This window comes from Drosophila eugracilis, unplaced genomic scaffold, assembly GCF_018153835.1.
Source record: "Drosophila eugracilis isolate 14026-0451.02 unplaced genomic scaffold, ASM1815383v1 contig_440, whole genome shotgun sequence".
NCBI classification, from domain to species: domain Eukaryota; kingdom Metazoa; phylum Arthropoda; class Insecta; order Diptera; family Drosophilidae; genus Drosophila; species Drosophila eugracilis.
Genome location: NW_024573306.1, coordinates 1,167,497 through 1,185,290, shown reverse-complemented (window position 1 = coordinate 1,185,290; position 17,794 = coordinate 1,167,497). Strand labels below are relative to the sequence as shown.

General features: G+C 36.3%; 1 protein-coding gene across 7 annotated transcripts in view; it reads right to left on the bottom strand.

The window, feature by feature from the left end:
* Positions 1 to 17,794, bottom strand: part of LOC108117115 (glutamate-gated chloride channel) — a 37,685-nt gene that overhangs the window by 4,165 nt on the left and 15,726 nt on the right. Inside the window, exons 2-11 of one of the 7 annotated variants that reach the window (XM_017229338.2) lie at positions 15,096 to 15,275; positions 13,815 to 13,927; positions 11,509 to 11,576; positions 7,091 to 7,160; positions 6,789 to 7,025; positions 6,336 to 6,470; positions 3,698 to 3,850; positions 2,968 to 3,147; positions 1,650 to 1,768; positions 810 to 934 (exon numbers count right to left, since the gene is read on the bottom strand). In XM_017229338.2, coding sequence (XP_017084827.2) covers positions 810 to 934; positions 1,650 to 1,768; positions 2,968 to 3,147; positions 3,698 to 3,850; positions 6,336 to 6,470; positions 6,789 to 7,025; positions 7,091 to 7,160; positions 11,509 to 11,576; positions 13,815 to 13,927; positions 15,096 to 15,275 — 1,380 coding nt within the window. Of the gene's footprint in view, positions 1 to 809; positions 1,769 to 2,967; positions 3,148 to 3,697; positions 3,851 to 4,125; positions 6,471 to 6,788; positions 7,026 to 7,090; positions 7,161 to 11,508; positions 11,577 to 13,353; positions 13,422 to 13,814; positions 13,928 to 15,095; positions 15,276 to 17,794 lie in introns of those variants that run through there. The other 6 variants (XM_017229339.2, XM_017229341.2, XM_017229340.2 and 3 more) reach the window with 6 other exon arrangements.

The window sequence follows — 17,794 nt, the reverse complement described above, 5'->3', positions numbered from 1 at the left end:
TTATCGTTTTGAAAAGTTCCAAATTTGGCAAAATAATTTGTTTGTTTTAAAAGGGAGCGGTTCTTTGGTTAAACACTACGTGCTGGAAATGAAAAGTGCGATTTCTGTGGAGTAAATATCTACAAAACGGGGAAAGCTAGCATCAGAGGGTTGGATAGCAGGACTTAGGTCTTTACTAGTTTTTATAGGAGAAGAGAGGAAAATCGAATCTCAAGGTCTACAACTAAATACATATTTTAAAACAAACAAATCACACAATCAAAATGACTGAAAGGCAAAGCATAATTCGACTCACGGGGTTCAGTTTCAATCAACTCAATTAAAAACATATTGAAAATTTTAAATTTATTTCACATATATAAACGAGTATGTCGGCTGAGCTTTGAACTCAGCTTTCAGCAAGCAATTATTATTATTATTTTTTAATATTATTAATTTGTTGTTTTTTGTATTTGATTTGATTTGAGTTGGCAACAAAAGACAGCGGGCAAACAGAATCGAACGAACGGCAAGCAAGCGTCAGATATTCGGGTTTGGTATTCATTGGTTTTACATTTCGGTTTTCTTTCTTTAGGTTGTATTTTTTTTTTTTTTTTTTTTGTCAATGACTGTAGAGTTATGTGATAGCAAAAAAGTCAACAAGAGTTAGTGAAAGAGTTAGAATATAAAGAGTAGAATAGTACACATGTTCACAACATCAAAAAGTAAATCCATCAACTACTACGGAACACATATGGCATGGAACTAAACGAGGTCGCTACTATGGGTAGGATCGATTTGGTCCGGGATTTAAAAATCCCTTGCTTTACCTTGTTGGGAACTTGGATAGCCAGGTCTTGCAGCAGTTGGGTCGCTTCGGGGCCTGCATGTGCACCTCGCACTGGAGCCGCTTCTCCAGGGCCAATGGATCGCCCGGATGACGTACTAGCGGTTTCTGTTGGCCACCACCGCGCGCAAATTGCGACGCCGTTTGACATGAAAGTTGCGATTGTAGTCGGATGTAAATGAGGGTCGCAGGTGGTTGGTTGTTGGGTGGTTTTGGTGGTTCAGTGGTGGTTCGATTGTACGATGGTTCGATGGTGGATCGGTGGACGGTGATTCGGGTGGGGCAAAGTGCATTGGCATGTGCGTAATTTGATTTAATTTCGTCGCAATTTTTCAATTCAATTCCGGTCGAGTGGTTTGTTTTGGTTGCCAGCGATGTTCAGTGATGGTTGGTTGGTGGGAGGTTGTTGGTTGTAGGTTGTTTTTTTGTAGCAGTTTTCATTTTTTCAGTTTATTTGTGGTTGGTTGTTGATGTTGGAGTGGTTTTGTTGTTGTTGTTGTTGTAGTTGTAGTTGGGATGAGCACGTTTGAAAAAAGTTGTTGAATTTTGCATTTGGTTTTTGGTTTGGTTTTTTTGTGGCAATAAAAAAGAGGCAAATATAAAAGGAAATAGTTGTTTTAATAGTTTTATCATAACAATTTCGTTAAAGCCAATTAAAGTTTGTTGTTTTGTTTAGGAACAAAGTAAATAAAGGCCCCAATTTAAATCGATGAAAATATGTTTATTAAGTAATGTGGAAAATCTTCCCACTGATGGCTAAGACGCCCCCATAAAACCATAAGCTGTTTGGATTTTGGAAAGAGATATATCAAGAGGTAAGTACCATTGCGAACGTTGCATTGCTATCTGTATCTAGCAGATCTGAAGCGGCATCTAAACTGGCCTGCTCCAGATCACGGCGCTTCTTTTTCATATTCTCCTTATGCATGTCTGCGGCCCGATCCGTATATATCATAGGATATATGTTGCATGTGATGGAAGATGTTTGACAAGAATTTATTTGTTCCACGGCAGTTGGATGGTTTTTGGTTTTTGGTTTTTGTTTTTTTTTTTTGATTTTTTTTACAGGTTTTATTTGGATGTGTTAGTTTTGAGATGCACAGTTAAACACGGTTAATACAGTTAGACAGCGATAGTTTTAGGCGAGACAGAGATAGAGACAGTCAGAAAGAGAAAGACAGAGAGAGAGTCACACATACAGAAAACGTTAAACAATTCGAAATGTTAAAAAAAAAAAATTGAAATTAAATTTGAAGAAAACATAATTTCGGGTGCAATTATATCGATGAGGTCAGGGGTTACGCAAATCATAGTTCGATTACCACAAAGATCGGTGGATATACACACAGTTTGTAGTTATTTACAAGCATTTTTTTTTTAACAACAGCAAGGAACCGATCAGAATTCGTAGGAAGTTCGACCAATTTGTTAACAAATTGTATTTTTGTTTTTTTCAAACGCGTTTAAAGTTATTGGTTTGTGTGTGTGTTTGTTTGTGTGGGTAGTGCATGTTCGTAGTGTGCGTGTGTTCGTATGCATGTCGATGAATGGTGGGCGCAACAATGAAATAAGAGAGTAAAATAAAAAAGTTGGATTAGTTTGATACACACGATGGACCCATTTTGTGGTTAGATATCAAAAAGGTGAAAAGTAAAATCAAGGGAAAAAAATCGATCAAAAATTCACTACGACTAAACCGTTGCCGTTGGGCTTTCGCTCAGACATATAGATAAGTACATTTGGGAGCACTCTATATATAATGGTTATATATAGATATATTTGATATTAGTTATATAGCCCGAAACTGGTTCTTGTTGTTCTGGTTCATGTTGTTCTTGTTGTGTGCCACGCCGGTCCTGCGTGTGTGAGTGTACTGATATAACGGTCCACAGTGAGTACTCGTGTATGTGTGATATAGATTTGAGTGTTACGTTGGCTCTGAGTTTCATTGTTGTTGTTGTTGTTTCTTTTTTAGTTGTATGTACAGTATGCGTAGACATTTATATTTATATATATATATTGGGTACTATATAGTATATATTCGTTATCACTCAGTACAATAAAAACAACAGAAAAAAGATAAACACCATCGATTAATTAACATTTATATGTGGTTAAGAAGCATATAAAATTTCAATTACTAGCTTTATTCGAACCTGAACGGGATGCATAGTTCACCAGGGCGAACTCGAGCAGGGCCCCGAACACGAACGTCAGACACACGCCTGTCCACACATCGATGGCCTTCGTATAGGAGACGGGCGGCAGTGAGGCGTTGATGCCCGACGTCTGGGTGGCCATGGTCAGTAGGGTGGTCACACCTGCAAAAACATTTGCCAATGGTTTGGGTAATGGGTATAAGCCATGAGCGAATAAAGGATTAAGTCTGGCCCTCAAAACGATTATGTTATGTATTCGAGTAAGTTACGTGACTTCAAAGGCAAGTGCACAAATAATGGATTAAATATCAATTGATAGAGGGTTTAATTCTCTCATCAGAGCTTAAATTAGTTTGATACTTGTTTGAATTTACTAAGTTTGGTTTATCTAGATTCTAGTTTTGGGTCTGACTCCCTTTAATACTTCGACTTTTTGTATTATTATAGTAGAGAAAATCTTAAGAGCTAGTGTACAAGCCACTCATTAACTATCATTTGATATTAGGATTAAGCTCTTTATTAAGCTTACAGTATTGATTTATTGATTTATTAATTGTTATCTTAAATCATAACTAACGAAGAGTCACAACTTTTGCTTAATATTTTTTAACTTGCACTTTCATTATATTTTTGGTTATTCTTAAAAACTGGTTAAATATAATTTGAAATATGATTACACTTAAGATTATATCTGAATGAAAGTTAAACTTACCCAGTGACACACGCGCCGGCACTGCTCCTTGATCCAGCCAGAATGATACCCATGATACAATGACCAACATACAGCATGGTATATAAATTTGTATTAAGTAATATGAGAATTCTCGCTTGAATAGTAGATCGACTTTGAGGCAACTGTATTCACCTATGAGTATACAAGGTATATAAAATGTGTCAAACTCAAAATGTACGGGAGGATGTCTTAAGAGAGGTTTTTTTTTCGATTTAGCAGCTTTTGGCTTTCGCTTTTTGCATAAATTTGACGCACACACACAGTTTTTAGTTAGGTATATACACACAGATAGATATCCAATACATGGTACAAAGAAATGCCATCCAATAAATAGGGAACATAAAAAGTGTCTTGCTCGGAAATTTTGCCAAGAAAAGAAATTAAAACACATTTACAGACGCTTTTTTTTTTGTTTTGAGATTTTCTTTTTTTCGGGTATATACAGAAAGAAGGTTTTTTTTTTTAAAAAAAGAAAAGAACAAAAGCGGGTAAAATATATCATACAAAGACGGGGGAGACATAATGTATTTACAGAAAAAAAAACTCAATAAATAAACAAAAATGAAAATACAGTAGGGGAAAAGGTGGGGGAGAGGTGTTTTGTGGCACACAGAAAGTGGAAAATTATAAAATCAAATGAAAAATTGCATCATAGGCAAAAAGTATCAACATGAATTCAATTTCTGACTTTTGCAACAAAAATCTTAACGGAAATGAAGTTCGACGTCTTTTGTGTGCTGTTTCTTGTTGTAGGTTCTGATTTTCATTTCGTTCGCTTCCGCTGCTGCCACGCCCCCCCCTATCCGCCCCCGACCCCGCCCTGCTTTGGGGCACGCCCCTTTCTTGTGCTTCATTTCCGTTAATTTGTTGGCAAAGCGTTCCATACTCTTCAAGACAAAGTTGTTTATTATTTTACATTCTCATATTGTTTTTTTTTTTTTTGTGATTTGTTTTTGTTTCTCATTTTCAATTTCGGCGATTTGTCACGTTGAGCGTGTGCTGTTCATAAGAAATTTCTCTCAGTGTCTGAGGGGTTTATTCATTTTGCCCTGCTTGCATTTGTTTGCCGCCTGTGTGTGGTTTTATTTGCTCGGCTCTTTGGTCTGGGTTTTGGGTCTGGGTCTTTGGTCTGGGTCTGGTACTGGTAGTGAATCTGGGTCTGGTGCGCTCTCCGTAAATCGCATCTGGAACAGTTCGCACTGCGGCTTTGGCTTTGGCTATTGCTTTTGCCTTTGGCTCTGGCTTTTGCAACTGGCCATCATCAATCATCAAACGATGACTCTTTCTCTCTTGGTCGAGACTCGGTTTCAGAATCGACACTTGAGCTCGTTTCTCTTTAATTCCGTTCAACGCTCATAGAAGATATGAAATTAATAAACTTTATGTGAGCAACTAAGTTCAAGGCGAGAGATCTAAATTTGCAACAACTACGCAACGTCTAGGTGGAAAAAGTCATATTTAGTTGAGATTAAATATAGTTGAGCTAAAAACGAGATTGTTTTTTTTTTTTTTATTGGGAGTGATGAAGTTCAGGCTCATGCTAACTTATTAATGGATGGATGATGGGGGATGATGACCCTATTAAATGATATATAGTTAGATTTGGTTTCCGTTCGCTAATTGGTAAACAAACAAACTTGGTGTCAGCAGGTTTTTTGGTTGAATTAGGTAGAGCTACAACCACTAGATAAATACACGTTTCTGTTTGCTCTGGCTCTGCCGTAAACTATCCTAATATGCTGACACACACAATTTGCCAACTTGTAGAAAAATCTGGCCCGTTTGTTTGGCTCCATTTCCACTTCCTCTGCCACATCAAAATCAACATCTATATAGCTACTACATCCACATCATCGTCGCCATCATCATCATCTTTGGTGCAGCGTCTTTGTGCAAGTTTAAACAACGTCGCAGACAATTTCCTCGATTAATTTACTTTCCGTACGGCTTTTGCCATTTTTGCCTTCATTTTCCGTTTCGCATTCGATGGGGAATCCCCTTGATGCTGCCGCCATCTCGTCCTCGACTGAATAGTTGTTCGCCAAGGTAAACATTTACTTAAAGCGCGCGCAGATTTCAAAGTGCTCATAAAAAAACGGAAAGGTAAACGATGTGTACGGGTGTGGGTTTGGATTTCTATATATACATATACATATATATTATAGAGGCACGTGTGTGCAAGTGTGCGAATTACATCGGCCCAAAACGATATGCTCATTGAAATGGCGCATGTGTAAACGGCATCTTATGAAATTCGCTACGTCTATATATAAATAAATGAATGTGGTGTGTGTGTGTGCTGTTGGGTGTAGGTGTGGGTAATTGCTGGTGTATGTGTGTATGCTATGAAGTGGTTATGGGTCCGTTTATAATATTTTCCAGTTGGGACCCAACGTTTACGATATGGTTAGAGCTAAAGTTAAAGCACTTGGCATGCAATCTCAAGGGAACACTTATTATAAATGCAAACAAAATACGCAACCCAGCGAGGAAACGAAACAAGCCAAGTACGTATATGAGTACTAGGAGAATAGTTAATATAAATATTAAATATATTGTTGGCAAAAATCGGTTGAAGTAACACACTGCGGATAGTACACATTCTAAACGTACGTACCAGTATTGGTTTTACTGTTGCAGTAATCAGTCAGAAACTTCTCCAGTGTGAAGCGAGGTAGGTGTAAGTTCTTCACCACCTGCACGGGATCGCCCTCCTTCCACAGGAAGACCAAGTCGTTGGTGGTCCAGCCATCTAGAAGGTGATTAGTTTATTTACATTATATGAAATTAGTTATAAAATTAAAGTTTCTATTTATTTCTATATCTTGAATAATATTCTAGCATTATTTAACTACGGTGCCTAAAAGTATGCAGTCCGTTAATATGAATCCTTTGAACTTTTAGGTGAATAGTTTTGTTGCCTGCTTTTAGGCATCAACATGATAATATATTTTAAGTTAGTTGATAAATCTTTTAAGAGTGGAAAGATAAATACACTGACAATATCTTAAATGTATATGCTATTAAAATATATTTAATATGTATTGGTCCTTCATTAATTTTTACTTACAGCTAGCCATCCTAAGTGAACAGATCTGTCTATCCAGCGGGTATAGCTTCAAGTTCATTGGACAGGCCAATGTCAGCGAGATACGTATACTATATAGCACTGAGCCGTTGGGGAAGATGCGAATATACACATTGGGCATGATGATGTTGTGGAAGTGTCCCTCCTTCTCGTTCGAGAAGAAAAGATCGGGCATCCACACGCGGTTTGCCTCCGTTAGGGTGAGATATTTCAGGCGACCTGTGGGGATTAATTAACAATCTTTGAAGTCCACAAAGAAATCGAACGATGTTTCTGCAACTAACCCTGGATATCGTCGAACTTGAGGCGTTCATCCGTCCACTGTTCACGGAAGGTTAACTGCACACTGTACTCCTGCGGACGTTGGAATTGGTGGTTGATGATGGTTGAATGGCCAGAGGAAAATTCTCATTAGTAGACGAAGTAAATTGGGGCTTTGCGGGAATTCAATCTCAACTACAATGCAAATTTCGCTTTGTCGAATTGGAAAGGGAGTTTCTTTCAAGTTTTCTTTTCTTCTCAATTTTTAGATTGTGTGTTAAGAGGACTTTTCAATGGTTTGGGGTGGCTTGCAGTTCGATTTATTTAATTGAATTTGATTTTTGGTTTGGAGGGGCTTTAGCTTTACGTTTTTGCAAAGATTTGTTTGTTTGATTTTTTTTTTTTTTTTTTTGGTTTTGGAATATGAAAGAGCGAGCAAGGCGAGGCGAAGTAGTTGGTTGTTATTTGTATAACTGAGTGGTATATATTGATATTCGTATAGATATATATTTATATATATTGAGAGTATGGTGGTTAACTGTCGTTTGGCTTGGGTTTCTGCTGGTTTTGAATGTACTCGGCATTGTTCGGGTTGATGGTATATATATATTTTTTATTTTGTTGTCATGGCTAATAAATATTTAATATTTGCGCAAAATGCAACCGAATGCCACATGCGACGTGTTGCACATTCAAACTTCAAAACGAGCAAGCAGGCTAAAAGCAGGCAAAAGGCACGTCAAGGCAAAAGCAAAATGAGCAGGCGATTTGGGCAAAAAGCAAGGCATCTTATACATACATTTAGAACTTTGAAGAAAGTTTCTTTCTCTTAAACAAAAGCTGAAAACATAGTTTAGTATAACTTAAAAATATCTTAATTCTTTAATGTGCTGTTAAAACTTATGAGAAATTAAGTTTCAAAAATAGTTAGGTTAAACCTTATTCAAAATAATATAAGTTAACTTACAGAAAACTATGAATGGCTTTAAGTGACTTCTGGCAAAATAATAAATTAATATTATTAAACCATCAGTGGAAGTCCAGAGCCAATTCATAAAACATTAATTAACTAAGAAATCGCTAAAGTGCATGCTTAAAAAACTAGTTAGTCATGCCATTCCACAAGAGATGGGAATTGAAAAAAAGTAAATGGGATTTTAATTAAAAGATCAACTAAATCCAACTAAAATCGCATGGATACACTGTTCATGTTAGTCAACAACTAACATGTTGTTCAATATTTTTTCTCGTGATTTAATGAATCCCAGAAAGTTGGGGGGAAAATATTATTGTAAACACTTGCCAATTAAGCAAAGTGAAAACAAATAAATTTGAATAATTATTACAAATAATTGTATTTTATTTATGACTGTTTCATGACTTCTTTTATGCATTTTAACATGGCGCAAATTAAATGTGCTGTGAGGTTTTTGTGGCAGCCTCCGGCTGTCGTATCTGTCTGCTTTTTATAACAGTTTTTCACCAGCGTTTTTCCTGACAGCGGAAACCGAACTGGACAAATGGAGATTGTGCTTGTTGGTTTTCCCCATTTAGCTTTTTCTTTATGACTTTTCTGTTGGCACTGGCATGATATCTCTTAGTTTGTACTTACAGTTAGCCCTGTCATAGTAACTAAATAGAGCTGTAACACTCTCGTTTTTATTAGTGTGTGTGGTAAGCATTTTCAATGGGTCTTATTGACCCCAAAAAGCTGGATAGTTGGCTGGAACAAGGTGGCTTAAAATGATGAAGTTAAGTGAAATAACCGAATCGAACGGAACAGAATTGAATGAGCGTTGGTGTGGGCGGCATTTTGTGGGCTGTGGTTTCAATGTCGGTGGTTTAATGTTTTCTTGCTGCTGGCAGTGGTAGTGGTTGTGGTGGTGAGAGTCTGTTTTTGTCGTGCAGTGGTTCCGACCTTAAGCCTTAAGTCTAGCCTAAGTTACAAACTAAAACTTAGTTCATAAAATCGTGGTTTCGATTAGTTTCACTTGGATGGCTGGCAGTGACATCGGTTGGCGGTGGAGACAAAGCTAAAAGCTTAAGTTTCAAAAAATTAACAAAAACAAGAGGACATTAAATAATAGTACATATATATATATATATTGTTTTTACACAGTTCAGGTACAGGGAGTATTTATTGTATATATATATATTTTGTATAATACATGTACATTGACATTGTTTACATAGTTAGCTTGCTTATGTTGTACAGGTTGCAGATATATAGAAAAATGTACAGATTCCACTGGCACAGACGCAGTTTGACTTGAGTAATGTATTTTACACCCATTTATACCCACACAGACACACACTGAGACACACCATATACATAGTGAAGGACATGTATTATTAATGCAATTATTTAATAGGCCCAAATTACTGGATTAACTTTTGTAGACACACACACATACACACACGGATACACACACGCACGCACAATTAAAACAAAGTGAGAGTAAGCGCTTGGGATTTAATCGTTTGTATCTGTAGTAGTTGTTTGAGTGTTGTAGTTCTTTTTGTAGTTGTTGCTGTGCTTGATCCAGAACTCACCATTTTGTAGTCGTCGATTTTGGAAATGGAGCGCAGGAACATGTTCACTTGCACAGTGGTGGCCTTATTATCTAAAATCAATCATCATATCAAAATTGGTTCTTCTTTTCTTTCGAATTTCTCTCTGTACTTTTCCGCCATTCTTATGCTGAAATTTCCTTAAACTAACTTTACTTACAAACTAACTAGGTTTTTCCTTAACTTGTAAATTTTTTGATGAATTTTATGTGTGAACGAAATGCATGTTTTAACATTTTAAAACCGAAAGAGAAATTAAAAATTTACAAATTAAAGTGAGAACTAAAATTGGAAAAATTGAATCAAATGTGTAGAGAAAAATGTCTGCATGGATCTCATTGAATTGAAGAATGAAATTGGTTTTATTTGTTTCAGTTTGGTTCTGTTCAATATTTATGTTTGTGTCAATTAAACTCTAAAATTGTATTTAGTTTCGTTTGCCAATTGGATTTATTTATTCCTCGATTTGTCTGTGTAATATTTCTGTAAAAGTACTTTTTGAAAAATGCATGCCACACATTTTCAATTAGTTTTTCCTTCTGTTGACCGGAATGGATTTATTAAATTTTGCTTCCGAATCTAAAAGCGTTGAATAATTTCTATGTTAGCGTTTGGTTTCTTTTTCTTTTTCATTTGTTTTAAGGGCGTTAAATGAAAAGACCATTTCCAAATGGAAAAACTTGTTTGATTTGGTTTATTTTTTTTAAGGGGGAAAAGGGAGAAGTGGAATGGGTTGGGAAACCATAGTTTGGGGGACACACATACAAAGCACACGATTAAAATTAACAGTTCACAATTTAATTGATTGTTTCACTAAGTACATAGAGTAGCATAAATTAAACAACATTGTTCATTTCACAGATAGTTTTTTTGTTAATAAGCAAATGGCGTAATTAAAAATAAATTTGTATATAATTATTAGACCGAGGCTAAAATAGTTGGCTTGCACCACTCATCACAGTTATAAATAATTTGATATGAGGTTAGTTAATTAATTTATTAATAATTATTAGTAGAAATTTATAAATTTATACAGAAAGTTAAAGAGAGACAGAGAGACAGAGAGTTAGATAGATAGAAGTAAGGTAAATTAATCTAAGTTCGATTATTTGATGTTTTTTTTTTTTTAAAGAAAGAGGGTTAGGAGGCTAGAGAGGCGTGAGAGAAAGAGAGACAGAGAGACTGTGTGGGAAAGAGATCCAAAAAGACATTTTTTCACAATGTTTTGTATATCTTTTGATTGATAAAGACTACAAAACAGCAAACTGAATGGTTTTATTTTACAGTTTCGTTAATATAAAATGAGAAAATCAAACGAAAAATGCAGTGAGTTAATTCGAGTTACCAATGCAAATTGACAAACAAAATCAATCTAATTTTAAATGCAATTGTTAACTTAAGAAACTAAAGAACCAATTAGGCAATTTCACTTTTGTTTTCTATGAACCCAAACCGAAGGCAAATCTTACACGAAATCATACAACTCAAATACAGAAATCATATCACATCGATAGTCAAACAAAGTGTTATGTTTTATAGATACCAATATCAGATAAAGTATATAGTATATAGCATATATATATATATTTATAATATTTTCCATGTTTATACATATAGTTTTGTATCATTTCGAGTGTTTTGGTGGCTTTCCCGACGCCTAACAGCACAGAAAACGAGCGGAGGAGCAGAACACAGAACAGCCTATCACAACAGATACGAGGAGGGGTCAAGAGTTCGAGGGGGGTTCGATGAACCCTGAGGGGGTTACGACTTCAGCATCCACTTGCGGTCAGGGGTTTTGAGGGGTGTTCTGATATACTAACGGGATTTTTGATTTCTTTAAAATTTTGGTTTTGATGCGCCGACTTACCATGGTTACATCATCGATTTTCGATATACTCCTAACGAATATGTTGACGCGCACCACAGCTGGACCATCTGCAGGCGATACATGATAGATAGACATATTCACCGATTTGCACAATACTTTCAAAATGTAATATACTACAAAATTTTAACAGCTGCCGCAGGGTCCAACCCCTAAAAACGAACTTAAAATGACCAGCAGATGAGGAGGTTTTGGCTCCTTTCCTCGTCCAAAAATATTTGCCAGTCCTTATGGCATTCTCTTTCTTTCTCTCTCTGTAATAAAGTTTTATTTTATAGCCTTCCTCCCCGGTTGTTGTTGTCCTTTTTGCTTACTTGCTAGGATACAAAAGTTGCTTAGCAAGTTCGCTTCCAGTTTTGCTTACAAAGCTAAGCTAAGTCAAAGAATATTTTCTTCTTCTCGATTTTTGTTTCGTTTTGTTTGCGTTTTTTATATATATATATATACCTAAGTTAAGCTAGAATTTATGTACGTTACTAAAGTTGCGTTGTTTGTCTATGAGTTGCTGTTGCTGTTGTTGTTTTTGTGACCTTCGAGGGTGGCTTATAGAGGGGGTGGTGGTTGGGTTTGTTAGGAGATTTGTACGTATGTGTGATATAAACAAAATACAACGGAATCTGTGTGAGATTTGCTACCAAATGCCGAAGGGCAACGTGGATTTGTGCTAATTGATATGCCTTAATAGTTAATATTTATTTATCGAACTGGCAAAAATATATATATGGAGTATATATATCTATATAGGCTTATGTGTCGCTTTCAATGACCATTCCCAGTCGGTGTTGCAGGACTATAATGACTATGTGAATGTGATTGTGTCGAGCTATTTTTAAATATTTATGCTGCCCTTACATTTTTAATGATGTCATTGCTGCGGTAAAAGTCAACATGACAATAACAAAATGAACTGCAAATGAAATCAAACCTTTATTGTTAATTAAAACGAGAAAAACTGAATAGGGATCGACGGGTGATTTTTGGGAAGGGCGATGAAGAAATCCATTTTGAATGCCAGAGACTTTTGTTAAAAATATTTGAATTTGCACTTTAAATATTAAATAACTCTGGGAGCCATTAAAAAAGCTTACAGAATCGTTTTTATGAAAATAATAAAATATCCTATCAAAAAAGGAAATCACTTTCTTTTTTCTGAGTTTATGTTTGACTTCGGAAATGTGTATATAATAAATATATAAAAAAACATAAATTAAACATTAAAGTGGTTTCAGACATTACAATATTTGCATTCTTTTTGTTAAAACCTGGCATAGCAAATATTAATTTAACGGGAAATGGAATAAGCGCATTCCATGGGAGGCCATTTCACAAGAAGCCCAGAAAAGTAGGCAATGATTTTCGAGCTCAAGTGTGTATGTGTCGAACTTAGCCGGATTATTTGCTGTTTATCTTAAATAAAACACAACGAACGCTGTTTATTGAATCGAACGGAAACGGAAACAGAAATGTACAAACAGGAGGGACAGGTATTTGGTACAAACTGCCGAAATATGGCAAAAATCAAACGCAAATACTTAGCATCGGATGTATATACGCAATATATATATATATATATGGTAGGTATTCAAGAGATTTAGAGAACGAGTCAACGCAAAACGCAAAAACAAGTGTGTGAGTGTAGGTGTAAGTGTGTCTTTTCTATGTATTTGTGAGTTGCAAGAGCTACTAAGACAACTTTAGTGTGTTTTATTTTTCTAATATCTTGATGAGGAGGCAAAGTGAGATAGCAAGAGACAGAGCAAGAGAGGAGATGGAGGGGCAATCTATCGACTTCGAGTGACGATATCCTTTGTTTTCAGTGCGACTTACCATTTTAATATCACTAATCGTCATAATACTGCGTACGAATAGATTGATTCTGACTATGGCGGGACCATCTGGCATAAAGTTTGGTTTAAACGTGAGTTTTGCGACGTAAATGTAAAACGGTTAACTTATTTGACTGATCTAACTAGGCTAACGATTGCTTTGATCTGATTTGCACACTAAACTAAGTTAGAGATGATTCGATATTGGATTTCGTTTAACTTAAACAGAGGTGGCTTATATATTAGCTATTAAATTTTATAATTTTGTTAGATAGCTTTCCTAGCGATTGCTTTCACCAATCAATTTACATTTTATGTATTGAAAATAAAAAGCCAAAACTAACACAAGTAATATAATGAACCTAAAGTTTGTTAAAAATCGAAATGAAAACATTTATTTTATTAACAGTTTTTTTAGAGTACGATTAAATTTTATAAAGGGTAATCTGAATTTTTTCTCACCTGTGCCATTTATTCCGGATGGTCGTATACGGGCGTCGTATTTGCCTGCACCTAAAATTTGATCTAAGACTTTTTTCTCCTTTTCTCGGAAATTTATTTTGGCATTATTTGCTCTGAAATCAGGATACGGATAGGTACGCATGTATAATTTAAAAAAATATATATGTTTTCTTCAGTTAATTGAGCAAATTGGAGAATTGAAATATTTTAAAATGGTTTTTGAAGTTTTGGAAAAACATTAGCTGAGCAAATTGTTAGTAATTTGTTGGTTTTTTTGGAAAGTCGCATAAAAGAAAAGTTTTGCATACAATTTACAGCAAGTTATTGTTTTTTTTTATATATTATTATTAATATAAATATATATACAAATTGGTAGTGTGGGATAGTGTTTGCTTTTATCGTTATCGTATCGGTATTATACACGGTCGCACTTATCAAAAGCCAAGGCAAAGTCACATAACTGCTGACTCTGACCTCGACTTGAGCGTAAATAATTCCAAAATTTATGCTCCGACAAAAAATTACACGAAAATTAATTACATTTTAATGATGTGTCCTGGTGGAGTGTTTTCAGTGAGTGTGTGTGTGTGTGTGTGAGAGACAGGATATGGTAATTCAAGTAGATGAAGGTGGCTAAATGGTGGGCGTGTGTTTGTAAATAAGCAACAACTGAAAAGCAAACTACAGCTCTCAACTACACTGGTAATTCAGAGTGAGAGGCTTTTTAACCGATATAAATATTTACACAGAGAAAAGCTTATTTAATATTTAATAATTTACAACATAGTGATTTTTAATGTTATCTTTTATAAAAGGAATAACTTGAGTAGATTAATTTAAAGAATTTTTATAGCAAAAATATTTTTATAACTTCTAATGAAAATATCGAATTCGTATATATTCTTGTTAAAGGCTTAAAACATTTCTCACTGATCCTTTAAGTTTATGTTTCTCTGTTTCTCAGTGTATATATGTATTATTGTTAAATATATCGGCTTTGGTGCTTCACAGCGAGGCGTGGCTTGGCCATATTAACGACAATTGTATGTAAATCGCACTTTGAATGCCACTTCTTGGCCAAGTGCAGTGTGAAACACGCGGCTCGAGAGAGAGAGCCGCATGGCAAAAAGTTAAGCAAGAAGTAAGTGTGTTAAATAAAATAAATGGTAAGTGGAGCAGGGAGACAAATTATGAAGCGGTTTACATTTTGCAGCTACTGTTTTGCGAGTGGTGTGTATATATTTTTTGTAAATCAGTGGAATAAGTACAGTGAGTACTTACAGTGAAGCACTGCACAGGCTGGCAAAGTATAAGATCGCCCAGAAATAATGTCCGCTGCCCATGTTGGGGATTTTAGTGATGTGGTTGGTGTATTTGGTGTGCGTCCTGCTTCCTGGATGTGGTTGAGTGTTGGGGGCGGCGTGACAGCCTCCTCCTCCTCCTTGTGGTGGGCGGTGCGACCTGAAATGTATAATTAATGTACTGTTAGTCTTGAAGTACTAACTGATTTGATAATCATATCGTTGGCCATGCCGCAAAATCAAAGTGTCCATTGAATCATTTTACGCAAAACCGAAAATTTCTCTGATTTAACCCGTACTCCATGTGTGTGGAGTGTTAAATTAAATTGGCTATCGAATTAGGCCAATTAACATGCCATTTGGCTATTGCCGGTGCATCAAATGCATATGCATAACCATCTGCAACTCAATCTATGCTGCACACATATCTCATCGGTTTCTCGGTTTCCTCGGTCCTTTGTCGGTGTGTTAATGCGTTTTGCGAATGCCAATTGCGAATTGCGAAATTCTGGCATAAATGCAATTAAATTTGCAATATCCTTCTGGCCAACACGATAGGTGGGAAATTGAAAATTTAAAAGGTCTTGACATCGTAATGCTGCTTTAATCTTTTGCCCAGGGAATCCATTACGTTACATTCATGAAAAATGCAAATTGCAATCGCAGCTCAACACATTCGACGAGCTACAAAAGACTGTGGTCGGGAATCTGTTTTTTTTGAGCAAGGTATGAAGTTGGAATGCTCTACCAAAAGATGTTTCTATAGTAAATATAAAGATTAATGCTAATTTAAAGTATGATAATAGCAAAAGCAACCTTTGATTTCTCATGAGACTATTTACCCCCGAAAGTATTTTAATCAGTACATAAATGCAAGGATTTGCCAAAAACTAAGATATTCTCCTTTGTTGTTTACTTAATTGAAAATCGTAAGCAGGCAATTTTAATTGAGTTTGCCAAGTCTCAGGCTTTCTAAAGCTTAAAGTCGGGTATTTATTAATTGAGGCAGTTAATACTTTTATCTCTGGCATGCAGACTGCCGAATGCAACACAAATGCCAGTTGCCTTTCAGTATACCCTGAAAATGTGGACTTTCTGTTGTTTCTCGCTTTCATTTTGCAACAATCATTATGGTCGGGGCATTTAAAACAATGCCAACAATGACCGGGCAATATAACAGATATATCTGCTGACCAGCTTTTCAGAAGGCCGCAGCCGGAGATGCACAATGCCGAGTTCAGAATGCCGAATGCGAAATGCGAAATGTGAAATGCAAAATGCGTTTGCGTATGCGAATATTGGAATCGAATTAATCCTTTATAAGCATTTTTCTCTTCACTCCAATGGACGACGTGCTGTGCATGGGCGATAAGTGCGTTGTGGTGACCGAATGTGCCACGCCCACAATTGAAGCTAACGCCCCCTCTGGGCAAGGAAGGCCACAGGCGTACACATGCAAACTCTCGCACATTGGATGGAACATTGGCGTGGCCATGACCGAGTCGGGGCTTTCACAGTTGTTGCCATGTGAATGTGGTAGGCCCCATGCAAATAATCAATTGGTCGAAATGGGTAAAGGGGCTTCCGGAATGGTAATGGGTATGGAAATGGGTATGGCAACAGGCTGCTCTGGTCGCTCCAAATTTGCATTCGTGCTGTGTTAATTTGCCGCTGCTGTGCCTGCAATTTTGTCCCATAAATACAACCAAGTGCACCCAGTTGCCGATGTTGCATCTCTGCATTGGGCAGAAAAACACCAACAGCAACAGCAATAGCAATAGCAACATCGGCGTTGAGTTGAGGACATGGACCCAGGCGGTCCTTACCAGGAATCCTCCATTTTGCTTACCCCCTCCCTTTTCGTTCATTTTATATATATATTTTTTTTTTGGCCCGCTGTCAAAGAAAGTTAACAATGCGACTGCGACTGCCAAATGTCCCACATTTGCAGCTTGCCAAGCAGTTGGCGCCAATCCTCCTTCCCTCAAAAAAAATAAAAAAAAAAAAAAAATAGTAAAAAAAAGGACTACCGACTGTGTGTGTGGTGTAAATGGGTTTACTTTTATTTCATTTGTTTGTGCGTGAGTGTGTCTGTTTGTCTGTCTGTCAGTATGGCTGTGTGTGTGCATGTGTGTATGTTTCTGACGAGTCGACACACTTTTGAGCTTGGCAATGTTTTTACTGTTCGCCACCGACAATAAAAACAACAAACACTTGGGCGCTTGTCTACCTCAGCTAAGGCTTTGAGCTGTTTTGGCCGCTTGTTGTTGCCAACTTGCTGCGAGTTGAATGAACGTGCAGAACTGCGAAAAAATATCCCAAACTTGTTTTAGATGGGATTGAGGTGGTTGTGAGGCTGAGGCTGTAATTCGATTAAGTTTTAGATTTATACAGTTTTTTTCCTATAAAAATCTCCAAGAAAAGGAATGGGAAGAGACCACGAATTTAATTTTCTTAATCTTAACTAAACTCCTCCTTCTTTTTATGTTACCAATGAGAATTTCTAGAATTTCTATAGACCCAACATGATAAACGATTATTTTGGTTAACTAATCTTAAGATTTCGATTTGACACTTTCAAATCCCAGTTTAAAAGTTACCCCCTTCATGTAAAAGCTTTATAATTTATTTGAGTTTTCTGAGAGTATAAATTTATAGCAGCTGTTTATGGAATGTAAA